The following is a 26988-nucleotide window of genomic DNA, read 5'->3' as shown; positions in this document are numbered from 1 at the left end:
GCTTATAACAATGCTCAACATACATCCACCCATGTGTCCCCTTTCTTTGCTAACTATGGGTTTCATCCACGACTTTTCCCTTTAGCCCCGTCTGATTCCCCAGTTCCGGCAGTGGATACATCTTTGCAGGAGTTAAAAGCCGTGCACCACATGGTCCGTGATCAACTAGAGAGAGCCAAGGAAGACTATAAATGGTTTGCAGACCGACATCATTGCGATGTTCCACCTTTAGCAGTCGGCGATTGGGTTTGGCTCTCTACTTGATATTTACCAACGATGCGACCATTGAAAAAACTCGATTACTGTTACTTGGAACCTTTTCTGGTTGAGGCAGTGATCAATCCTGTGGCTTATCGTCTCTCCCTGCCACGGACCATGCGTATCCATCCTGTTTTTCATTGTTCCCTGTTAGTTCCTGCCTCGCCCGACAGTCCGCATAGACCGGCTCCATCACAGCCGACCCCAGTAGCCCCTCCGGGAGAAGAGGAATACAAAGTGGATAGCACCCGAGATTCATGTCAGTTGCGGGGCTGATTTCAGTATTTGGTGGCATGGAAAGGTTATGGACCAGAGGACTTCACCTGGGTAGATGCCACTGATGTTCATGCTCCTCGTTTGGCCCAGGACTTTCACGCTCAGTTTCCTCAACATCCTTGTCCGCCTGGTCCCGGGGTAGGGGGCCCTGTGGGGTGGGATAGTGTCATGCCCCTGGTGGAGTCTGACTCCACCAGGGGCATGACTTTGTTTGTTTTGGTTTTCTGTTTGCCTCCTTATTTACTTTTGTGACTTTAAACTGTGCCTAATAAAACAGTGAAGTTAAGTTGAAGGCTTTACTGGACTTTAATATATGTTTTGGGTTATTTTGAGAGACTACGGGTCATCACAGTTCTGCTGTTGGAGTTTGTTTTTCTGGAGCATTGACAGTATGGCTGTATTATTGTTATTATCCTTCTCATCTTTTCTACTACCTTCTCTTATTGGTATGAGCATTATGATTATTATTACTCGTTTTGCATATGCACAGAGAGCTCCTGGACCAGAGACAAATTCCTTGTGTGTTTATTCACACTTGGCCAAATAAAGTGTCCTGTCCTATCCTATGTTCTACACTATTCTACACTATACTACACTATTCTATATTCTCCTTTGTATTCTATTCAATTTCTCCTATGTATTCTATTCTATTCTGTTCTATTCTATTTTCCATTATTTTCTATTCTGTTCTGTTCTATTCCTATCATTTCTATTTCTGTTTCTATTGTCTTTGCCTGAGAATAAACATAGTTTGCTGTTTCATTCTTACTGATCGTTTTTCCAGCGTCCTTCCCTATCCTAACATTTACATTTTGATGACATAATCCCGATGCAGATAGCGGTACTAACCAGATCTCTGCCTGCTTAAGCTTTCTACCACAATCTGCTAAATTGACTCTCTGCTGCCCTCTACAAGACATTTTTAATACATCCATTATTAAATTCACTCCAGTCAATTTGGCACCTGCCACAGTTGTACAAGAAGGATATAATTTATTGCCGGGGGCAGTCACTGTGAAACAGAGAGACATGATTCACATTATACAGCTGTGCGAGCTTCTCCTCCAACTGGCCCAGAGTGAACCTCTGCACCACGTTTTGGTCATTCCTGGCAAGGATGGCCCAGGATCTAAGATGATTGTTGTCTATCACGCAGCAGGCTGCAGACCACAAATGGCTGGGCCTGTTGACCCTCCCTCTAGCTATGTAGGTGTCTCCTGGCACTGCTCCCACCACCGCAAATGTCTGGTGGCATCCTCTGGTCATCTGCTGCATGGTGGTTTGCTCGTAGTTGTTCCAGGCTCCGCCGTTGAGTTTTATGAACTGGGGGACGATGTTCGTCAGGGTGAATGTGGAAGACTTGGCACTGTAATCAGGCTGATGTCCATTTGGGTTCAGATGGCCCCTGTTGCAATCGGTCAGGTTCTTGTAATCTTCCAAGATGGCCTGGCTGTTCTGCATAGCTGTTATGGGGCCCTTTTTATTCAGGAAGTCCCTTTCTGTTTCCATTTCACTTTGGAACGTGGAACTGATGAGCTGTGGAAGAGAAGAGAGGAAGCACAAACAGGGGATAAAAGGAGAGGTAATAAGAAAGGAAACAAAAACGCCTAGCTCTACAGTCTTCAAATCTACAGCCATGTTTCCCTAACATGTCTTGAACTGGTAACATTCACATTACAGGCTGAGCCTCCCCAAAATCAACTGTATTGTGGTTTCACACAATGTGCTAAGACTAATAAAGGAGAATATTTGTAGTTCAGGTTTGACATGAGGGGTCCTTGGTTCTCTCTGAGCTTTTTTGTTTTCTTACAGATGTTTCATGACCCAACTAGGTAACATCATCAGTGCTAGTAAGGTTTGCTGCCATTTAGTAAGGAGGACAGCAAAGTATACAGTAACATTGATGATGTTACCTACTCTGTGTCATGAAACATCTGCAAGAAAATAAGCCAGCTCAGAGAGCACCAAGGACCCCTCTTGTGCTAAGACCATGGCTGTTTCCAGCAAGTCCGAGCCGTAAACAATATATACATTTGATATATTATTGTTATGTTTGGTAGCACAGTCGGCTCGATGTTCAGACTGGATGTGGCATTTCTATCCACTTATGGAGTCCTTCCCAGGGAGTGAGATAGGTAGATGTTGTTGTTTAAGGGTCTTAATAATTATGATTATTAGTATTGGGTTCTTTTCTGTATCCTGTACAGAGGTGGGTTTATAAACTGTACAGATGCAGATACATAACTCAACAAGACGTCCATAAAAAAGTACATTTATTGGTTCATCAGGTATCCTCATAACTCACATTTGTGATGAAGTTTTTCTTTAATGACCAATCCTTTATATATCTGCCTTGTAGTAAAAGATGGTTATCTCCTAACCCATCCCGTAGCAATAGAAATCAGCTCCCATGAGTTAGGGAATTCAGGCACAATTTAGTGACCAATCAGGATTACAGATGTGGTCACGTGATATGGACTACATTTCCCAGGATACCTTTAACTACATTTACCATGATGCCTTCCCTTAAGGGGACAGCTCATAATTCCTAAGTAACTATCCAATTCCCATAGACTGGCTGGGACAGCAGAGGTTCATTGTAGTCGGCCAGATGTTCAGACTGGATTTGGCATTTCTACCCACCTATCGAATCCTTCCAAGGGATGTGAGATAGGCAGGTGCTGATCAGCAGTGGGATCCTACCTGTTCCACTACTGGTTCGGTGATCGCACGCACGCACCTAATGTGTGCACGCAGCTTTCCCCATACCAGCTGAGGCCTGCAGTGCCAATCAGATGAGAGGATAAAGCACAGGGGCAGATGGGATGGTCGATCCTGTGCTTTTCTCTTCTTTCTCCTCTCAGCTGATCGTCAGAGGCTTTTTTTTTACTACTGGTTCAGCCTAATGCAGGGGTCCTCAAACTTGACAGCATTAAGACTTGTGGACTTCAACTCCCAGAATTCCTCCTCCAGTCATGCTAGGTCAGGAATTCTGGGAGTTGAAGTCCACAAGTCTTAAACTTGCTAAGTTTGAAGACCCTTGGATTAATGGGTAGCAATTTTTGCTACCAGTTCGGTCGAACCATCCTGAACCGGTATCATAACACTACTGATGCTGATGTTTAATGGTGTTATAGATAGAATAGAATACTTTATTGGCCAAGTGTGATTGGACACACAAAGAATTTGTCTTGGTGTAAATACTCTCAGTATACATAAAAGAAAAGATACAGAAACCATAAGAGAGCATTTCACCGAGGCAACTGTCGTCAGCGCCATCTTGGCAGATTATCCATCTTGGCAGATTATAGGTATTTGTCCAAAGATGTAAACTCTTCTGAGTGAAGCTGCCTTTTGCAATTCACTGATGGTGAATTTGTTGATGCTGATGGATGTTCAAGTGGTGTGCCAGATGTTTTGGGTCAAGGCCCTGATAGCTATTGCTTTTCCAGAGGTGCTTTTTCAAGAGGCAACTGGACTATCTTGTTTTTCTTTTGAAGATATTTTTCTTCTCATCCAAGAAGCTTCTTCGGCTCTTTGGCTTTCTTTCGCCACGGTCATTCTATTTCTATTTGCAGGTCTTTGTGTGTTGTGTTCTTCTCCAGTTCTTTCTCTGCTATTCTTCTGTCTCCAGGTACTGCCATGTCTACTATCTAGACTGATTTTTCTTTCTTTCTTTTTTTCCATAAATTTTTTATTTTATAACATATAAAAATTCCATTATTGGTTAAACAGTGTGTTGTCTGGGTACAAATAGTTTTAGGAAATAATCAGCATGTTTACAATAATATTCATTATATTGATATTTCTTCTATCATAATGATCATAATAATAATACTGATATTTGCTTATCCATTTAACAAGCCTTCCTTTTCTCATTGTTCCTTTTTTTATATTTCCATGTTTCTAACCTGCTTTTGTCAGCTAACCATTGATAAAATCAGTCCCAAGTCAGAAAGTATTCAGTTTCTTCCTTTCTCTTAATTCTAAGTTTTTTCTTTCTTGATGACCCAGATTGTCAGGAGCAATAGGCTGACTCTGTAAACCGCTTAGAGAGGACTGTAAAGCACTGTGAAGCAGTATATAAATCTAAGTATTGTTGCTAAATGCTAAGGAAGGGAGAAAGAGAAAGAGAAAGAGAAAGAGAAAGAGAAAGAGAAAGAGAAAGGAAGGAAGGAAGGAAGGAAGGAAGGAAGGAAGGAAGGAAGGAAGGAAGGAAGGAAGATAAGAGCCATGGTGGCACTGCAGGCTACTTCCACTGACTGCCAGCTGCCAGCAGTTCGAATCTCACTAGGCTCAACGTTGACTCAACCTTCCATCCTTCCAAGATCAGTAAAATGAGAATCCAGATTGTCGGGCGCAATAGGCTGACTCTGTAAACCGCTCAGAGAGGGCTGTAAAGCATTGTGAAGCGGTATATAAGTCTAAATGCTATTGCTATTGTTAGGAGTGAAAGCCATCTGGATCCAACCAACCAACCATCCACTCACCCATCTACCTACCTAGCATTGCAGGCTAATTCCGCCGACTGCCAGCAGTTGAAACCTGACTGGCTCAAGGTTGATTCCATCGTTCCAAGGTCCGTAAAATGGGAACTCAAATTGTTGGGGGGCAAAATGCTGTCTCTGTAAACCGCTTAGAGAAGGCTGTGAAGCAATATATAAGTCTAAGTGCTAAGTGCTATCGCTATTCTTATCAACAATTGTTAAGTCTGGGTTGTTATGTGGCAGGTGCTTGTCTCTCTGAATTCTAAAATCCCAGCACACTTTAGCTTATTCGTATTATTTCAGTGTGCTATTCCCCCATTTCTTTGACTTTAAAGGAGCAGGATAAGAATATGATTGATGCCTTTGGTGTCCCACTTGGGCAGTCAAGAAAACCAATCAGTGAAACGTCAAAACATTTCTTTTGTAAAATCCTCAGGAAAAAAAACACCAGTCCAAAGTTCTCACTTGAAGCACAAAGGATCCAGCTCAAATTATCCTATTTTGAACATATTTTGCAAAGACCCAACTCTTTGGAGGAAACACTAATGCTGAGAAAGGTGGAAGGAAGGAAAAGAAGAATATGAGCAGCAATAAGATGGATGGGCTGAATTATGGTAGTGTAGGAAGCCACCCTCTCCCTGAAGAATGAAATAGTTTAGGAAATATTAAAAAGGCAAAATATTATAAATCTCCCCTAAAAAAGAAATAGAAATCTTAAGGGAGACAGAAACTCAGCCCTGCATCCAGCAGGTATTTGGTGCCCATTAAAAAAATATGGGCCATCCTATCTACAAGACAAAAAAAACCTTCATCCTCAGGGTGATGGATTAACCCTCACTCAAGATCCAAAGTAGGACAAAGCCATTAAGAAACAACATGAATTGCCCAACCCCCTTTCAGAACACAAGCCTCTTCATTACCTCATCAGCTATGATGCCTGCATAGCCCCACAGGAATCTGATAGCAACCAATAAAATACATGTTTTTGCCACAGGAACAGGAAGCTCAAGTTCAAAGCCCAGAGAGGGTATAAATAACCCTGATTCTCCCCTCCATGCAATGTGTGCACCCATGGGAGTCTTGAAAGATCAGATTAGGGACAGATTATCATGCAGAAAATCTATGTCAAGGGTGTCCAACCGTGGTGACTTTAAGACCTGTGGACTTCAATTCCCAGAATTCCCCAGCCAGCACGCTGGGGCTACGTAAGCTACATTCAATGAAAAGAAGAAAGAAGAACTTGAACCCTTCCACCCCCTCTTACCTGAGGTTCAACCATCCATTTTCCGGGTCTCTTAGCCTTCCCAGGGTTATACACGTACGCCGAATATACTGGGATGCGGTTGTGTTTATCATACAAAGTGGCAAAACGGTACAAGTTTTGGTAACGCTGGCAAATGCGTACAGGGGACAGAGGGACCCCAATAACTGGTGGGGTTTCTCGGAGGAAAAACTGAGGACAATGGTCTTGAAAGGAATCCACCACCTCTCCACTTGTGGGCATCTGACTCCAGCTCAGAGAGAGGAGGATGAAGTACAGCAGCATCGTGTGATGAAGTCGATGTCTGGAAAAGAAAATGAAGAGATGAAATAGAGAGAGAGACGCTTGTTAGAAGAAGACCTCTGGAACAAGAAGTGGGATCTTCTCCTGATCCCCTTTGGTTCTACCTCTGCTTTGTTCTCTGCGTGGTGGGTACAAGGCAGGGGTGTCAATTTGAGGGCCGCATCAGGGTTGTGTTTGACCTCAGGGGGGCAGGGGGGCTTGGCCAGCTCGACGTCACTCGTGTCAGTGGGGGCACCTGTGGTGGCCAAATGCTAAGGCAGGACTTCCCTCAGATCCTCCCTCCCTCTCATTATAATCTCCTTCCTTCCTTTCTTCTTCCTTCTCCTCTTTCCTTGTTTTTCCTTCCTTGCTCTCTTCCCATCTTTCCTTCTTTTTCTTCATCTCCTCTCTTTCCTGTCAGGGTTCTGGCAATTGCCCTAATTAAATCACGAGTCTCGAGCCAAGCTTCAAAAAGATTCAAAAGATTTATTAGGAGCAACATGGTGGCATTAACCTAAAGCAGGGTTCTTCAAACTTGACAGATTTAAGACTTGGGGACTTCAACTCCCAGAATTCCTCCTCCAGTCATGTTAGCGCAGGAATTCTAGGAGTAGAAGTCCACAAGTCTTAAACTTGTCAAGTTTGAAGACCCTTGACCTAAAGGAAGACAACTCTGGCATACGTAATTTACATTCACCTGTGACCTTGTTTCCCCCCTCCCCCTTGGGTGACACATTCAGGGCTGGATGTCAGCAATCATGTTCTTCAATGAAGGATTTTCGAGGGTAGAAGACCCGGTAGCTTAGCTACAATCTTTGTAATAAGGGTGGAATGTACTTCTGGTTTTAAACTGCCGTAATGCTCCTTCAGATCTCCCCCTCCCCTGTTTATGGCAACTCGAAAACAGGCATAGGAATGTTTTATGAGTTGACATTTCCCTTTCTCCTTTCCTGTCCCCTTCCTCGATGCTCAAATGCAAAAGGGGAAACATTTCTCCTTTTGTTTTGGTTTTACTTGGTTTTGCTAGCCCTCTGCCAGTGAAAACAGAGCCTGGGCCAGATCAGAAAGCCATAAACATAGGTTTGTGTTGTTCAGTGTTTTGTTGAGTGACCAGAACAAAATAGGTTTTGCCCTCAAGCGTTCTTTACAGCTTCTAAAAGCAGGGCTCCCCAAACATAGCTATGCTATGCTGGCTGAGGAATTCTGGGAGTTGAAGTCCACAAGTCTTAAAGTTGCCAAGTTTGGAGACCTCTGTTCTAAAGGGTTTAAGAGTCCTGTGTGGTAGGCCTTTTATTGAAGATGGGAGGGAGCTGAAGAATTTGTAGCTGTGGAGTCATCAAGGAAGGAAGACTAGAATGGTATGGAGACTCCTGCTTCAGCAGGGTGTTGGATTAGAAAACCTCCAAGGTCCCTTCCAAGTGTTATTCTGTTAGAAGCAAACTTTTTCTTAATTATATTGTTGCTTCTTTGCTTTTTGTTCCTTCCTTCCTTTCCTTCTTTCCTTCCTCCCCCTTATTCCCTTTTCTCTCCTTCCTTCCTTCCCTTGCTCCCTTTTCTCTTCTTCCTTCCCTCTTCCCCCCCTCCCTTCTTTCCTTTCTTCATCCCCTTCTCTCCTTCCTTCCTTCCTTCCCTCCCCTTATTCTTTTCTCTTCCTCCCTCCCTCCCCTCCCTTCTTTCCTCAGTTGCTTCCTCTTCATTTCAATGAAATGAAGCAGAGAGAATAAATTGCCTGCCTCTCTGAATCTGTACCAGGAGATGGCAGTTGAGGTTCCTCCTTCATGGGACATTCACAACCTGTTACCCACGATAAGATTCCTTTTCCTCCCATGCTGGAAAGGATTCCTTCAAAAGTTGCTTTTTGAAGAGCGGGTTAAACTGTACGCTTGTGCTTGCCTTTTTCTCATCTGAGATGATGGCCAATGACTTCTGGAAAAACTTTGATTTTTCTCCTTCCTTCCTTTTTCTTTCTCTCCCTCCTTTCTTTCTTTTTCTTCTTCCTTCCTTCCCTTTTTTTCTCACTTTCATCCTTTCTCCCGCTTTCCTTTTCCTTCCTTCCTTCTTTGCATATTCCTTCCTTCCTTCTCTTCCTTCTCTGCCTTTCCTTCCTTCCTCCTTTGCATATTTTCGTCCGTGTGAATTTCTACAGCTGCTCTGTCACAAACAGCTGTGATTGATCGGTGGCACAATTTTACATATCAGGGCAACAGAGGAAGGTTAAACTGCAGCTTGAATTAAGCAGCTGTGTAAATGAAGCTGAATTGTCAACCCTCTTTATTTGCTTTTATATCACCGAGAACATGCTCCACCACATCACTTCGTCCTCATTCTTGGTAATCTGGAATTGGAAGGAATACCTATTTCCTAGTAAGAAATCCTGCTGGGTCTCAATATTAAAAAAAAGACTGTGTTGAGACTCTGGAAAGAGTGCAGCAAAGAGCAACGAAGAGGATTAGGGGACATACGGTGAACGATTACAGGAACTGGGTACGTCTCATTTAATGAAAAGTTTGCAGGCCTTTGGTATGCCGAGTTTAATGAAAAGAAGGACCAGGGGAGACATGATAGCAGTCTTCCAATATTTGAGGGGCTGCCACGAAGAAGAGGGAGGGTCAACCTATTCTCCAAAGCATGAAAAGGCAGGGCAACAAGCAACGGATGGAAACTCATCAAGGAGAGAAGCAACCTAGAAATAAGGAGGAATTTCCTGACAGTGAGAATAATTAACCAGTGGAACGACTTGCCTCCAGAAGTTGTGAATGCTCCAATACTGGAAGATTTTAAGGTTGGATAACCATTTGCCTGAATAGGGTCTCCTACTTGAGCCGGGGGTTGGACTAGAAGACCTTCAAAGTCTCTGTTCAAGCCCGCAGTGTTTGGGGCTGAAATCAGGAACGTTCTTTGTATGGAGAAATTGGAGTAAATCTGGTTGACCTGAAGGGGGCAGCAAAGGGCTTTTCTTCTGCATCTCTCTTAGTAACCCTTGTGGGTCTGCAGCCCAGGGTTCAATGAAATGCCTTTAAATCCAGAGTATTTATAGAGTTTCAACACTGCCACAACATAGAGTCAACAACCGAGTAGCCTCAGAATGGAATTTCCATTCATGAAAGAACAGAACCTACGTTGTTCTTCGGGAAAACAATCTTACTGACATAAACAGAGTTAAATCAGAGGGTAAGATGAATCAGCCATTGAAAGCTGACATGCTCAAAAGAAGGAACTTAAAGAAAGCAAATTATGTAATATTTCAAACTGAGAGCCTTGTTAATTTAGCTCACGTCAATCACTCTGTTCAATGTATGTCCAGAGCATTGTAGGTCTAAGCTGGAAGGAATAGCCAACACCCAAGAAGATAGGCTCAAGATCCAGATGGATCTCGACAGACTTGAACACTGCGCCATATGTAACAAAATGAAATTCAATGTAGAGAAAAGGAAAGTCCTACACTTAGGCAAGAAAAACCAAAAGTGCACATATAGACTGGGTGAAACCAGGCTCAGTAGCAGTAACTGTGAGAGGGATCTTGGAGTCTTAGTGTACAACCAGCTAAATAGGAGCCAGCAGTGTGCAGCAGCAGCCCAAAAAGCCAATGCAATCCTAGGTTGCATTAACAAAGGGATACAATCAAAATCAAGTGAGGTACTATACCACTCTATAAAGTTTTAGTAAGACCACACCTAGAGTACTGCATCCAGTTTTGTTCACCACATTATAAAAAAGATGTTGAGACTCTAGTAAAAGTACGGAGAACAGCAACCAGGATGATTAGGGGACTGGAGACTAAAACGTATGATGAACGGTTGCAGAAACTGGGCTTGGCTAGTCTAGTGAAGAGAAGGACCAGGGGAGACAGGATAGCGGTCTTCCAATATTTGAGGGGCTGCCACAGAGAGGAAGGGGTCAAGCTATTTTCTAAAGCACCTGTAGGCCAGACAGGGAATAATGGATGGAAACTGAACAAGGAGAGATTCAACCTGGAAACAAGGAGAAACTTTCTGACAGTGAGAACAATCAACCAATGGAACAGAAGTTGCCCTTGGAAGTTGTGGGAGCGCCATCACTTGAGACTTTCAAGAGGAGATTGGACTGCCATTTGTCAGAAATGGTGTAGGGTCTCCCACTTGGGCAGGGGGTTGGACTAGATGACCTACAATGACCCTTTAAGCTCTGATTATCTGTTATCAGGGGCAAAGCTCACCCAACCAGTCTCCCTTAGCAACAGAAATTTTGAGCTGAAATTGTGTTGGTTCTATGGTTTTGGCCAACTTACGCAACTTGCGGTTATACCACTTTTTCTAATTTCACTCTTACAATTTTGTGCCAGCCCACTTACTTCCCCATTTCCTTATCTGCACTGTGAGGACAAGCAAATTCTTAGAACGTGACAGAAAAATAGCCAGAGATACCAAATTCAAAGTCAAATTCACCATGGTGGATTTTTTTTTATTGTAAAAGAATACGGGAACTTGAGAGTTAAAAGGGACCTTGAAGATCTTCTAGTCCAACCCACTACTCAAGCAGGGGACGCTATATCAACTCAGTGGCTGTCCAGTCTCTTCTTAAAAGCCTCCAATGACAGAGCACCCACAACTTCTGGTGGCAAGTCGTTCCACTGATTTAATTGTTGTCACTGTCAGGAAATTTCTCCTTATTTCCAGGATGAAACTCTCCTTGGTTAGTTTCCATGCATTGCTTCGTGTCTCGCCTTCTGGTGCTTTGGAGAATAGGTTGACCCCCTCTTCTTAGCAGAGATCAGATAATCAGAGTTGGAAGGGACCTTGTAGGTCATCTAGTCCAACCCCCCGCCCAAGCGGGAGACCCTACACCATTTCTGACAAATGGCAGTCCAATCTCTTCTTGAAAGCCTCCAGTGATGGCGCTCCCACAACTTCCGAGGGCAAAGTTGTTCCATGGGTTGATTGTTCTCACTGTCAGAAAGTTTCTCCTTGTTTCCAGGTTGAATCTCTCCTTGTCCAGTTTCCATCCATTATTCCTTGTCTGGCCTTCAGGTGCTTTGAGAAATAGCTTGACCCCTTCCTCCTCTCTGTGGCAGCCCCTCAAATATTGGAAGACTGCTATCCTGTCTCCCCTGGTCCTTCTCTTCACTAGACTAGCCAAGCCCAGTTCCTGCAACCGTTCTTCATATGTTTTAGTCTCCAGTCCCCCAATCATCCTGGTTGCTCTTTGTGGCCCCTCAGATATTGGAACACTGCTATCATGTTATCCTTATAACCCCCTATCATAATATCATAACCCCCTAGTCCGTTTTTTCATTAAACTAGACATACCCAATTCCTGCCACCGTTCTTCATATCTTTTAGCCTCCGGTCCCCTAATCATCCTTGTGGCTCTTCTCTGCATTTTTTCCAGTCTCAACATCTTTTTTATATCAACCAAACTGGTTGCTGTATTCCAAATATGCTCCACCTAAGGCTTTATAAAGTGGTATGAGTACTTCATGTGATCTCGATTCCATCCCTCTATTCATGCAGCTTAGAATTGCACTGGCTTTTTTAGCTGCTGCAGCACACTGCTGGCTCATTTTTACGTCCGCTTGTTCTGACCCAAACCTTGTTCCAAGTAAACAAACACCAAACAGAGATAAATGTGAATTCCATTCATTCATGGTTAAAAGGCTATTAAAACTAATTGTCTCTGGATAAGAACGAGCCTTGCCAAGGCTGCCAAAAGCACTAGATTAAGTTGCCAGGAAATATTCAAAGTCAAAAGTCTCCAAAAACAAACCAAGATAGTCCGAACTTCCACAAGGCTTGAAAAGTTGACAAAGGCAAGAGACAAGACTAGCCTTTTGGGGCAGAGAATCCCACAGTTCAAAATGCCCATTGAAAGCAGAGAATGGGAATTTGTGGGGCGTGGGGAAGCATTGCCCTCTCCAACCAATTGAAATAGGACTATTTGTATAAGATGGGATGTTATGCAGGAAATTCACAAGACTGTAAGTGGATGACAAACTCCCAGAACTTGTGACAGGGGCGTATTTCCTATCCCCCCTCCCCCTTGACAAAACAATCCAAATTATCCATAGACTTCAGGACTCTAGTCCTCAGAAAACACATTTCTACACATTGCACTTGATTTGCCTAATATAATTGTCTGGTTTGGTTCTGCAGCCCAACAGGACAGACACAGACTTCAGAAGATAATTAGGACTGCAGAAAAAACAATGGCTACCCACCTGCCTTCCATGGAGGACCTGTATCCAGCATGAGTCAAAAAGTGGGCTGTGAAAATATCTACACACCCCTCACATCCTGGACATCAACTGTTTCAACTTCTACCCTCAAAACAACACTATAGGGCACTGCACACCAGAACAACTAGACACAAGAACAGTTTTTTCCTGAACGCCATCACTCTGCTAAACAAATAATTCCCTCAACACTGTTCAACTATTACAAAGTCTGCACTACTATTACTATTAATCTTCTCATCACTCCTTATCATCCATCCCCTCCCCCTTGTGACTGTATGACTGTAACTTTGTCGCTTGTATCCTTACGATTTATATTGACTGTTTCCTAGTATGATTTGATTGCTTATTGTACCCTATGATTATCATTAAGTGTTGCACCTGATGATTCTTGACTCTTGATGGATGTATCTTTTCTTTTATGTATACTGAGAGCATTTGCCCCAAGACAAATTCCTTGTGTGTCCAATCATACTTACCAACAAAGAATTCTATTCTATTCTATTCTATTCTATTCTATTCTATTCTATTCTATTCTATTCTAAATACCATAACTCTCAAACATTCTGGTTTGATGCTTACAAATCATTTAGGACACCCCCATAGAGTTGGTTGACCTGGTTGATGTCTATCAATGCTTACTATATTGGACATGAAAAAGAGACATTTGAAAATATTTATTTCACTTCATAAACTGCCAATACGAGTAGTCCTCGACTTACGGCCACAAGTGAGCCCAACATTTCTCGCATTAAATGTCTCAGGTTAAGTGAGAGATTTGTTAAGTGTGTTTTGGCCCATTTTCTGACTTTTCTTTTACCACAGTTGTTAAGTGAGTCACTGCAGTTGATAAAGTCAGTAACCTGGTTGCTAAGTGGATCCACTGAGTTTGTCAGGTCGCAAAAGGGAGAATCACATGACCCCTGGGACACCGCAAAGGCCATAAATAGGAGCCAGTTGCCAAGGCTCTGAATTTTTGATCCCACGAACATGGGGATGCCACAATGGTTGTACCTATGAAAAAATGGTCATAAGTCACATTTCTCGGTCCGGTTGTAACTTTGAACAGTCATTAAACAAACTGTTGTAAGTCAAGGACTACCTATAATGTCTCAGGGACCCCTCCCCAGGATTCCCCAAACCACATTTTGAGACCCACTGGCTTAATATAACCTGAAAGGAGAAAAGATTAATCTGGTCAGTGCATTAGAATGAAGCCAAACAATTGTGCAATCCTTTTCATTATTGAAGGGCATTTAATGTCCCAAACATGCAATTATGTTCAATTAAACTCCATTATGTTAATAAGAATACATGATGCTGTTCTTTAAAGGTTTCTGCCTGCCTCAAAAGTCTATATTTATTCTTCCCAGTACAATGGAGAAGAGAAACTTTGCAACCCATCAATTTTTTTTATAGTCGATGGAGGAGATAAGGCTGCTATAATTAACACCAGATGTGATGGGATCTTCAGCTTAAATTATTTCCGGCTTCTTGGGAGTCTCTAAGAGAAAGCGATCCTACCTGAGAGAAGTAACCTCTGGATCGGTTGATCTCCTCGGCGCACGGCAGAATTGGGACTGTGTTCCAATCCTGGGGTGGTTTAAATAGGTTGCCCTACTAGTGGGTTTCCCACAGTTACTTATTAACTTCCTTTAAAAGTCGGTTCAGGATGGTTTCCAGTCCACATGAAACTGGAAAGGTTGCTCAAATTAGAATGTGGTTTTTCCGTAGAGATTTTTCAAGGCTCTTTGATGGCAAAACAATCACTGAAGTTGACCGTGGGAGAAAACCTTCCTGTTCCACTTCTGTGAGAAGCTGGCCAGATGAATCGCATATATGCAAATATTTATATTTTTTTTAAATTCTTCCTGTCCTTGTCTTGACATTGAACTTCAAGGCAGCCTTATTTTATTAAGATAGGCTCAAGATCCAGACAGACTAGAACACTGGGCCGTATCTAACAAAATGAAATTCAATGTAGAGAAAAGTAAAGTCCTACACTTAGGCAAGAAAAACCAAAAGGACACATATAGACTGGGTGAAACCAGGCTCAATAGCAGTAACTGTGAGAGGGATCTTGGATTCTTAGTGGACAGCCAGCTAAATAGAAGCCAGCAGTGTGCAGCAGCCACTAAAAAAGCCAATGCAATCCTAAATTGCATTAACAGAGAGATACAATCAAGATCAAGAGAGGTACTAATAGCACTCTATAAAGCCTTAGTAAGACCACACCTAGAGTACTGCATCCAGTTTTGGTCACCACACTATAAAAAAGATGTTGAGACTCTAGTAAAAGTGCAGAGAAGAGCAACCAGGATGATTAGGGGACTGGAGACTAAAACATACGAAGAACGGTTACAGGAACTGGGCTTGGCTAGTCTAGGGAAGAGAAGGACCAGGGGAGACAGGATAGCAGTCTTCCAATATTTGAGGGGCTGCCACAGGGAGGAGGGGGTCAAGCTATTTTCCAAAGCACCTGTAGGCCAGACAAGGAATAATGGGTGGAAACTGAACAAGGAGAGATTTAACCTGGAAATAAGGAGAAACTTTCTGACAGTGAGAACAATCAACCAATGGAATAGAAGTTGCCTTCGGAAGTTGTGGGAGCGCCATCACTTGAGACCTTCAAGAAGAGACTGGACTGCCATTTGTCAGAAATGGTGTAGGGTCTCCCACTTGGGTGGGGGGGTTGGACTAGATGACCTATAAGGTCCTTTTGAACTCTGATTATTTGTTATCTATTATTATCGACTTATCAATAGGATGACCGCGTGCGGACATTTTGAATGTAGAGGTAGCCCTCAACTTACCAGTTGCAGCCTCCACAAGGTCACGGGATCAAAATTCGGGTGCTCGGCACAACTGACTCATATTTGTGATGGTTGCAGTGTCCCCGGGGTCATGCCATCAATTTTTGCCACCTACTGACAAGCAAAGCCAGTACAGAAGCCAGACCCGCTTAACGACCGTGTTAGTAACTTCACAACGGCAGCTATTCACTTAACAACCGTGGGCAAGCAAGGTCGTAAAACAGGGCAAAGCTCACTTAACAACTGGTCTGGCTTAGCAAATGGGAAATTGGGGCTCCCTTGTGGTCCACCTGGACTCTGTGCTTATTGTGAGAGTTTTAGTTTATTTAAATTCCTCCAGCTTAAGCCTTCAAACAAGACCCCGATCGGCAGGTGCTTTAAGAGCTGGTTGGATAATTGCTTGGAGGGGTAATCTCTGAGGGGTTATGAAAGCACCGTCTCCAATTGGATGCAGTTGGCCTCTGTTCACATCCCAGCTTCAGCGGGACCAGTGGTGGGATCCAAAAGTTCTAATATCTAATTGCGATTGCTACGCCATGGTTCAGTGTGCTGCACCTCATTTATAAATATGGATGAATGGATAGATGGGAGGAAGAGGAGAGAGGTGATGAAGGGGGGAAGGTCCTATTTGGTATGGTCCTAAGATATGAGCTTGTCAGTCAGAAAGGTCGGCAGTTCGGCCGTTCGAATCCCTAGCACCACGTTAACAGAGTGAGCTCTCGTTACTTGTCCCAGCTTCTGCCAACCTAGCAGTTCGAAAGCATGTAAAAAATGCAAGTAGAAAAATAGGGACCACTTTGGTGGGAAGGTCACAGCGTTCCATGCGTCTTCGGCGTTTAATCATGCCGGAGGCCACATGACCACGGAGATGTCGTCGGACAATGCTGGCTCTTCGGCTTTGTAATGGAGATGAGCACCGTCCCAAAGAGCTGGAAACAGCGAGCACATATACGTGAGGGGAACCTTTACCTTAAAAGTATATTAGAGAATTTTCTTCCAGGCATAATTCTGCCCGTTTCTAGAAAGTATCAAAGGGTCTTGGAACATGAGACGGACTAGCCCGGGACTTATGCTTTATGGAATATTCTCATCCAGGAGATATGGTTGGTTCTTATCAGGACCTCAAAAGTACTATCTTGGCCAGCCTAGAGTGTCCCAGGTGCATTCAAAAAGGGACAATGTGATCATAGCTGCCATGTATTTATTTATTTAAGAAACTTTATATGGCTTTATATTCTTCCCAGTGACTCCGGGCAGCTTACACCCACTATCTTGACTCTGACAGAATCCGGACACTCCTGATTCATGAGGGGGGTTTGCATAAATCTACCTATCATTTTGGATAGGGTTTCAGTATTGCCCAGGTAGAAAAAAAATGTCTTTATCCATTGGGAGGGGAGAAAAAAATACTTTTAACTACTGTGTTTTGTTGAATCTGGGGAAAAGGGAGACTAAACAAGAAAGGGAAACAGAATCAGAAATGGAAAATAGGAAAAAAATAGATGGTATGTTTTTGATTCTGAATTGCGGGGAAAGTTTCGACATGTAACCTTGGACTAAGTAACACACACGCACACACAAACGTATAAAAAGATACCTATTTGCAACTTGGAAACTCTCCAAAACAAATGAATAATGAACGCTGGATGTTTCCTGATTAAAGGATGGTAATTTTACATGGCAAATGGACCCTGAGTTTTTAACTACTTAATATGAATGCATTATGAATAATTTAAGATTCTTATTAAATGTAAAATTGAACATTCGTATGAAATGCGGATGCTTTAATATTCGTATGAAATAGAAATATCCTAATAGTCATATCAAATATTTCAATACAGGTACTCCTCTACTTACCACCATAATTGGAGCAAAAATTTCTGCTGCTAAGCAAGACAGTTGTTAAGTGAGTTTTGCCCCATTTTTTTGCCACAGGTTGTTATGTGGATCACCGCCATTGTTAAGTTCGTCCCACGGCTGTGAAATGGCTTCTCTACTGACTTCGATCGGCGTGACTCAGGGACTCACAACCGTCATTACTATGAGTCAGTTGCCAAGCATCTGAATTTTGATGACGTAACCGTGGGGATGTTGCAACAGTCCTACGTATCATAAGCCATAGTCATAGCTGCACAATCATAGTGATAAGCCACTTTTTCAGTGGTGTTGCAGCTTTGAATGGTCACTTAAAGGAACTGTTGTAAGGAGAGAGAGAGAGAGGGAGGGAGGGAGGGAGGGAGGGAGGGAGGGAGGGAGGGGCTGGGCCATCCGTCAGCCCTCAGATGGAGAGTCAACAGGTCTGGAGGTGGCTGATGAGGAAGAGGAGGAACAGCTGTGTCCAGTGCCTGACACATGGATGCACAGAAGGCAGAGGAGAGGAGAGCAGTGGAAATCTATGGGCTGGTCCTTAGGAAGGAAGAGACACTACTGCTATTGAGGCCCCACCCCAGCTCTGGGGATAAAAGGCAGGGGGCGGAAATGAACAGGCATGGCAGGCGACTATTCATCTTCTGGACGGTCAGACTTGTTAGACCTGTGAGAGAAACTTTGCCGGCGCTCCTAAGAAAGGAATCTTTTGAGTTAACATCAAGATGGGTTGTCGTGTTTGGGGAGCTGGATCAGAACATTGACAGTTAAGGCGGCAGCCATCCACCGGTGCTCAGAAACCTCATCCCCTTGAATGCATGCAACCACAAAGTAAAAAAAATAAATATTTTAAATACAAACAGTTCTCCACTTACGACTGATTACTTAGAGACAGTTCGTACTTACAACAGGCTCTCCAAAAGACTTGGTTTCAAAGCTCCAACGTCATCCCTCCTCACCGCAGTCACGTGATCACTTTACGAGCGCTCCGCGACTAATTCGCATACAGCCATTTGCAGCAGTTCGATCATGTGACCGCAGTTTGCGACGGTTTTGTTGGAAACCTGTCTTTACTTTTGGTTTCTTCCCAGCAAATCCAGCCCTTAGCAAAACAATGGATTCACTTAATGACCGCTGCCTTTGCTTAATGGCTGCTGCACAAAAAGGTATAAAAATGAACCTGCTTTACAACTATCATAACTTACCACTGTAATTGCTGGGCTCAGTTATGGTCGTAACTCGAGGACTATCACTATTCAATTTCAATGTCTTATTGCAGTGTGGACCTAAGTTGCAATAATAAATAGATTATTATTGCATGTAAATGATATGAATGATAGGACCAATTATTGTTCAATTTAAAATCTCCCTCCAGTTGAGCTCATCCCCTTGTGACTATGTAAAAATAACCATGACAGTTACCTGAGGAAGAGCTTGGAATTGGTTTCTATTCCTTTTGGGGGGATTTGCTTTTTTATAACTTCTCAGTCAAGATCCTGGCTGGGATTTCCTTGCGGTCTTCCATCTAAGTATCAGCCAAGTCCAATCTTCCTTACATCAGCCAATATCGGCCATGTAGTTTCATTCTTAGCAATTCAGCTGTGGGACCAAAGGTTATCTAAATATGAATGTTCCTCTTTCTCTCCACACGTAATCCAGCTCACAGGGTTGTTGTTATGGAGAAAACAGAAGGAGGAAGAAGTATTAGATATGTTAGCTTCCTTGAGTTATTTATCAAAATAATAAAAGCAGGAAACAAAACAGCATAGAACAGAGCAGAATAACTTTATTGTCCCTTTGAACGTACATGAACCGTCATACGTTAAAATGAAATTTCGTTGCATACAGCTCTTAAAAGGATCGCCACCTCCAATATACGCTACATAAACAGGACAAAATAAATACACACAAAATTATGTACATACCCACATATATTATACGACACAAAGAAACAACACCGTCTAGCTCGGATACGTACATGTACATGACCAGAAAAGCCAATCTTGCGAGTGTGCCAGACGGATGTTACAGAATCTGGTAGTCCTGCTAGAAATACTTCTAAACCTCCACCCAGAGGGGGAGCAACAGAAACAGACCGTGAAGTGTGTGTGCGCGGAGTCTCTAACAATGCTTCGAGCTCTAAGTGCATAGCGCTTATAAGAGTATCCTGAATAATGGGAAGCGAGTTTCCTATAATCTTCTCCGCTGTCCTCACCACTCTCTGTAGGGACTTTCGATCTGAGGTGCTGCCACCACCAAACCAAACAGGGATGAGGTTTGTTAAAAATGCTCTAAAATAAAAGCATGTTGCAAGACAGTGGTCTATCTTTGTGGCATGGAATAAATACTGTTCCCCCCCCCCCCCAAGGAATTTATAGGAGAAACTAGCAGGGTCCATAGAGGTTGTGCCAATTCACACAAGAAGAAGTCAGGGCTTTGATTACTAGCTGTGATCACTGGCTGTGTTGATATTTTGACCTTCCCCTGCAAACATTCCTGTCTGAACCTCCCTCCTTAACATATATTTGGAGTCTTAGATTACAGGTTGTCCACGACTTACAATGGTTCATTTAGTGACCGTTCAAAGTTCCAACACTGGACAGCCACTTGTCTGAAATGGTATAGGATCCTCTGCTTGAGCAAAGGCTTGGATTAGAAGGCCTTCAAGGTCCCTTCCAGCTTAATTCTAATTGATTAAGCTGCTCATAATTGACAGCTTTAAGATCCCAAATGGGGTCTAGGACAATTAACCATGGGCACATGGCTGTGTCCGCTTCAATGTGGGTCCCCCACCACAGCTGACCCATTATGGCTAACGCTCCGCCAGTGTTTCCTCCCTCCCCACTGATCACCTGTCCCCTCATCCTGGACAATTCCCAGAGATACACTTGTCCCCAGCCAATAGGCTGTGTAAGACAAATAGACTCCGGTGGCCCGGCCAATCAGCTGCATGGGACAAATAGAAACTTGTTCCTGGCCAATCGGCTGTGTGGGACAAAGAAACACTGGTTGCCTGGCCAATCGGCTGTTTGGGACAAATAGAAACTTGTTTCCGGCCAATCGGCTGTGTGGGACAAATAGACTCTGGTGGCCCGGCCAATCGGCTGCATGGGACAAAGAGAAACTTGTTCCCGGCCAATCGGCTGTGTGGGACAAATAGACTCTGGTGGCCCGGCCAATCGGCTGCATGGGACAAATAGAAACTTGTTCTCAGCCAATAGGCTGCGTGGGACAAATAGACTCTGGTGGCCTGGCCAACAGTACCCTACATTTGCTTTCAACTGCAATTGGGAGTACTGCAGAGGTGGTATTCAGCAGGTTCTGACCAGTTCTGGAGAACCGGTCTTTGGTTGCCCTGCACAGGAGAATGGAGCTGGAAAGCAGGTTAGTGGGATGGGGAGGGAATGGGGATTTTACAGTATCCTTCCACTGCCATGCCTACCAAGTCACTCTCACAGAACCGGTAGTAAAAAAAATTTGAATCCCACCACTGAAGTACTGATTTTAATTTATTTAGCCATTATTTCTCAATTTTGGCAATGTGAAGATGTGTGTAAGGGGGGGGGATTTCAACTCCCAGAATTCTGGGAGTTGGAATCCCCACCCCGCCCCTAACTTCCAGTTACCAAGATTGAGAAACACTGCTCTACCGATCTGTTGAATTTCCACAGATATCAGCACAGGATTGCCAACTTTACTTAAGGTAGAGTTTAAACTTGCATAATAAATACCTAAGGAGTTTCTGTTTTAAGTGATAACTGCCATTTGGGCTATGGACAGCAATCCCCAAAACAAGGGAGTTACTATTTGCTGACTTGTCATGTGCGGTTTTTACTATCCACTTACTTGATTGTGGTGATTAAACTCATGTTTTGGTTCCCTTTTCAACTTGCTTGTCAAATTTCCCAGTACCAAAAGTTCAATATGATTCTCACAAGCCAATGATGAATCAGTTTGGATCTGCAATGCATAATCATAGGCTTGTAGTTACCTATCTACTAATTATAGTTGTAGGTAGCCTGGCAACACCTTTTCTGACTAACCAATTTTAATAAAATTTGATCAAATTGCTTAGTTGGAAAAGGTGCTACCAAACGCTTTTTGATTTATTTATTTTTTGCCAACATACAGTAGATAGCTCTGTCTTACAATGTTTACTGCAATTATAGCTGAATTCACAAATTACAAACATGGAAACTTTTAGATAAGTGGACTTCAACTCCCAGCTGGCTGGCTGGGGAATTCTGGGAGTTGAAGTCCACACACATCTTAACGTTGCCGACTGCAGAAAAAAATCGTGCTGGCTGGGGGATTCTGGGAGTTGGAGTCCATGTATCTTCAAGTTGCCAAGTGTGGAAAACATACTAGCTGAAGAATTTTGGGAGTTGAAGTTCACACAAATCCTAAGGTTGCAAATTTTGAAAACCATGCTGGCTACGGAATTCTGGGAATTGATATCCATAGGCTTCTTGAAGTTTGAAAAAAATACACTGGCTGGGAGATTCTGAGAGTTGAAATCCACATGCTTCTGAAAATTGGAAGTTTGAAAAACATGCTGGCTAGAGAATTCTGGGAGTTGAAGTCCACACATATCTTAAAGTTGCCAAATGTAAAAAAAAATCACGCTGGCTGGGGGATTCTGGGAATTGAAATCCTCTTATCTTAAAGCTGCCAACTGGGAAAACATACTGGCTAGGGGATTTGGGGAGTTGAAGTCCACACATATCTTAAAGTTGCCAAATGTAAAAAAACCAAAAAAAAAACACCACGCTGGCTAGGGGATTCTAGGAATTGAAGTCCACATGCCTCTTAAAGTTGCCAAGTTTGAAAAATATGCTGGTTGGGGAATTCTGGGAGTCGAAATCCACACATCTTAAAACTGTGTGATGGAATGTAGTGGGCTGGTTTCCCAGAAAGGAGGAAATGCATTGCAGAGGAGTAAGAAATGACAATTTGGATATTTTTTTTGTGCGAGAGAGAGGGTGAGGACAGCCTCTCCCTAATAGTTCCCAAAGTATATGTTTGATGTAGGTAGTAGGTTACTTCAGTTGGGCAACATTCTGTCTATAGGTGTGGAACAATAAAAAAAAACCTGCTTTAAATATTGGCTAAGTGTTTTTCTTGGTTTCAGAGGTCTGACAAACTGTCAAAGGTAAAAAAAAAAAACACTCAGGTTGGGGAATTCTGGGAGTTGAAATCCACAAACATATGGGGCTCGCATGCCCGCACAAATGTGGTATGCATGCCTCATGGGTCTAGTCTAATGAAAAGAAGGACCAGGGAAGATATGATAGCAGTGTTCCAATATCTCAGGGGCTGCCCCAAAGAAAAGGGAGTCAAGCTATTCTCCAAAGCACCTGAAGGCAGGAAAAGAAGCAACAGGTGGAAATTAACCAAGGAGAGAAGCAACTTAGAACTAAGGAGAAATTTACTGACAATTAGAACAATTAATCAGTGGAACAACTTGCCTCCAGAAATTGTGGGTGCTCCAATACTGGAAGTTTTTTTTTTTAAAGATGTTGGATAACCATTTGTCTCAAGTGGTGTAGGGTTTCCTGCCTAGGCAGGGGGTTGGGCTAGAAGACCTCCAAGGTCCCTTCCAACTCTGTTATTCTATTCTATTCTATTCTATTCTATTCTATTCTATTCTATTCTATTCTATTCTATTCTATTCTATTCTATTCTGTTCCGTTCCATTCCATTCCATTCCATTCCATTCCATTCCACTCTACTGCTTAGGTTGACTGTGGGAAATTGGGAGGGGCTTTGCATGGAGTGAGTAGAGATAGTCACAACAACATTCCTTTTTTCCGAAAAGTCAAGGACATTCAGCCTCCACCTGGAGAGGCGTGCCAGGGGAGACATCTCCAGCTGGGACGGTGGATTGATTGGGCCATGTGATGGACAGGCAGGTGCAGGGGAAAGGACTTTGATTTTCCTTTGGGTGGGGAAAACCCGAAGGGACTTTCAGATTCAGGTTTTCCCAGATGTGCCAATATGATATCTCTAATAAAGTATAGCTTTGAGGAATCGCTTGCCTCAAGAGCCTTGTTTGGTTGGGATTGTTACTTGGAACCAAAGGTGGTATTCAGACAGTTCTGACAGGTCTTGAAAAAAGTGTAAAAAAAATTTTGAAGTAGTAAAAAAAAACCCACCCCCCCCCCCGGCCCCCCCCCCCCCCCCCCCCCTCCCCCCCCGTGCCCCCCTGATGATTGGCTTTCCCTCTCTTTTCCTGGCCGGGAAAAAAGGAGTGAAAAAGAAGGGGATGGGAAGGGAAGAGAGGGGTTTTTGGGCCCCCCCCCCCCCCCCCCCCCCCCCCCCCAACCCCCAAAAAAAACAAAACAAAAAATAAAAAAAAAAATATCCAAAACCAAACCCAAATTAAAACTTTTTTTTTTTTATACAAATACCCTACAAAATAAAAAATTTTTAATTTTTTTCTTTTTCGGTAGCCCAGCTGACAACTTCTGATCATTGAAAAATAGAATTCAGGCTACCCGATTGGGTAAGAAATCTTGTTTGCTCTTGGAGAGGAGCAAAAAAATTTTTTGAGTTGGAAGGGACCTTGTAGGTCATCTAGTCCAACCCCGCCCAAGCAGGAGACCTTACACCATTTCTGACAAATGGCAGTCCAGTCTCTGGTGTAGGGTCTCCTGCTTGGGCGGGGTTGGACTAGATGAACCTACAAGGTCCCTTCCAACTGATTATCTGTTATCTGTTATGTACACACATACTCTTATATATTTTCAGATGAGAATTACGTCACAACACAACTTAACTTACCTTTTCCAGCCTCTCCAGTATATTGGTAAATGCTGCACGTGAGAAGAAATTCTAGGTATATCCCAAGCCACTCATTCACAGTATAAGCCACAAGAAGCCATGTCTTCTTGAGTTGAGCCTCCGAGCAATTTGGAAGGGAGTTTTATCTGGTGCTGTGAAGGTCTCTTTTCTGGAGATCCAGTTTGCAGAAAGATGTTTGATCGTATCTTCCCAACGCTTAACGCCTTCTTCACCCTGCAAGGAGCAGAAATTGAAGAGAGAGAAACATACACACACACATCCGACTCAAATAAGAAGTTTCATTTTTCAAACAAGGGTTCTTTCAGCCGAGCTACGGTGGGAGGAAACTGTTCACCGATCCGGTTGAAAAACCTGACCCACAATATTACCTTCTATTGCACCAGCTCTTTCTAAAATCATGAGGCATTAGAGCTGAAGCTGCATGTCAATCATCCCAGCTTATGTGTTCTGCCAATGATAACGATTTCCAAATTCTGTGCCAAGGAAAACTGTCACACCAGCAGCGAGGACCGAAATATGCAAATAGAGATATCCTTGTCTTTATCTTTTCAATTCATTTCACTTCATCCTGATGTTTACGGTTCTATCCCTCCAAGCCTGGCCATATCTATTCTTGTATGTGCATTGCCTTGAGTTACTTATAAATTAATAAAGGTGGGATAAACATCTAGTGAATAAATCAATAAGTGAGACCAAGATCCAAGAAACCTAGTTTTGTAGGCCCCCAAAATGGTGTTACAACAAACCCAAATGTTATCATTCATAAAGAACATGAACATAGCGCGAGCCATTCTTGCACATATTTTCCACAGTTTAGTCTAGTGGTGAAGGTCCAGGCTACAAACTGGGAGACTGCGAATTCTAGTCCCACCTTAGGCATTGAAAGTCGGCTAGGCGACTTCGGACCAATCAACACAAGATGGTGAATTCTAGTCCCACCTTAGGTATGAAAGTCAACTGGGTGACTTTGAACCAATCACCAGGAGACAGTGAGTTGTAGTCCTGGCTTAGGCATGAAAGCCAGCTGGGTGACTTTGGGCTATCACCAGGAGACTGGGAGTTCTAGTGCTGACTTAGGCACGAAAGCCGGCTGAGGGAACTTGGGCCATTTACTCTCAGCCCAACCCACCTCACAGGGTTGTTGTTATGACTTGTCAGCAGGCTCCATAGTCTTCGTCATCGATTTTTCTGTCGATCAAACCATTCCCCCTTTCTGCATATAGAAGTCTCGTTGTTGTTATTGAAGGATCAGGTGCTGGAATGTATGTTCAGAGGAGGCCCTGGGGATCAGAGGAAGGGTCATATGTGGAGATAGGACCCGGGTATGGATGGAATGGACATAAGAGTGAGGAATATGAATTCTGATAAAAACATTTTCTCTTGCTCCTTCCTATTTTCTCTCTCTTTACAGAAGGGGGGGTTTGCAGGGGTTGGGGGCTGCTCCCTCAGACAAAAATTTAAAACTGCTTTTTGCTTTTCTCTGCGGAAGGAGGAGGGTTGTGGGGAGTGGGGGTGTGCTACCTTGAGTTGCTCTGCAATAGGAAAGGGGTTGGAACTGCACATTCTTAGCGAGGCAGAAGTTAGCATCTTAAACCACTAGCCAGGATATTAGGAACAAGAATAGCTTGCTTATATGAAAAAACCCCAAAAGCCACATAGCTGGCACATGAAACTAGGGCACTTTGTAAGATACCCGTGACCTGGGGTGAAACGCAGGTGACACAACATTTAGCTATGTAGGGGGCTGAGATCCAAATAATCAATCAATGTTATCTGTTATGCATGCATTATTGGGGGAAGGGCAAAGGACTGAATGCGACCACCCCTTGACTATAAAAATTGCTGTAAGATTCTCATCGAGGCCCTTGGTTAGCTTTTGAGCCAGGGTCCTTATATCTTGGTACTAAAATAAAAGCGTAATTTTGTACCACATCTTGCGTCCAGTGGCTTATCGGCTTCGATACCAAGCAAGAGCCCAGTTTTGGGGACAAAAATTTGAAGTTCCATGTCAATCGGTCCCAAAAACATCTCTGGCTACAGTTGTATGTTAATCTTTAAAGTCTTGTAAATTAATGTATGTGTTTGAATCCATTTTTAAAAGCTTTTTTACGTATCTACTGAGAGTGATTAAAAAGTCACCTCTTGTTCACATTTTCAAGGTAACTATGAAGAAGTACTTTCATGCACTTCAGACAATTTTTCCAGGGTCAAATACCAACAATGCATCATTTTATAAAAATTAAGATTATAATATTGTGTGGTTTTGGGTCTTTTCGTCGGGTACGTTGGTTTTCTTTTGAACTGATGCATTTTTATCTTTTCCACCCTTATGAGCCACCTTTATTCACCAAAATTGAACAGTGGAAAGAAGACAAGAACATTTTATGTCAAAACCTGAATTTAAAAAAAAACATTTTTTTAAAATTTAACCTGAATTTAAAAGAAAAATCTTCTGGAACAAAGTGGTAGTGTTCCTCCACCCTTAATTCAGAGATGTCAAATGTGTCTTTTAATAATGTACATTAAAAACAGTCAACATTTCACTTGCAATGTAATAGCTGCCATTTTGACTTTTCTAACCTACATTGACAAAATGCAAGAACTTTGTTGATTTATCCGCCTTTGGCCAAATGAACAGGCAGTATTATCAATGCCTTGGGTAGGCATACTTTATAGCACAAATATTATTTGAAGATAGTGAGTTTGTTATGTCAGAGGATTTATTTAAAGGAA

General features: G+C 42.9%; 2 protein-coding genes across 11 annotated transcripts in view; one reads left to right on the top strand and one right to left on the bottom strand.

The window, feature by feature from the left end:
* CHCHD3 (coiled-coil-helix-coiled-coil-helix domain containing 3) overlaps positions 1 to 26988 on the top strand; it is a 423433-nt gene that overhangs the window by 258330 nt on the left and 138115 nt on the right. The window lies entirely within an intron of this gene.
* LOC113427872 (endonuclease domain-containing 1 protein-like) lies at positions 1508 to 24394 on the bottom strand. 8 transcript variants are annotated; one of them, XM_087968915.1, is made up of 6 exons: positions 24235 to 24394; positions 18874 to 19050; positions 18657 to 18737; positions 18358 to 18553; positions 6286 to 6586; positions 1508 to 2070 (listed from the first exon to the last, which is right to left on the bottom strand). In XM_087968915.1, the coding sequence occupies exons 5-6, from the start codon at positions 6565 to 6567 to the stop codon at positions 1528 to 1530; spliced, it is 825 nt and encodes a 274-aa protein (XP_087825041.1). In that variant the 5' UTR covers positions 6568 to 6586; positions 18358 to 18553; positions 18657 to 18737; positions 18874 to 19050; positions 24235 to 24394; the 3' UTR covers positions 1508 to 1527. The 8 variants fall into 8 exon arrangements, with proteins under 8 accessions (XP_087825041.1, XP_087825042.1, XP_087825043.1 ...); XM_087968916.1 differs by lacking the exon at positions 18358 to 18553; XM_087968917.1 differs by lacking the exon at positions 18874 to 19050.

Source organism: Notechis scutatus, chromosome 6 (assembly GCF_049901735.1).
Source record: "Notechis scutatus isolate UNSWTSFEM ecotype Mainland chromosome 6, rNotScu1.2, whole genome shotgun sequence".
Lineage (NCBI taxonomy): Eukaryota > Metazoa > Chordata > Lepidosauria > Squamata > Elapidae > Notechis > Notechis scutatus.
This window is presented reverse-complemented; position numbering and strand designations above follow the sequence as displayed.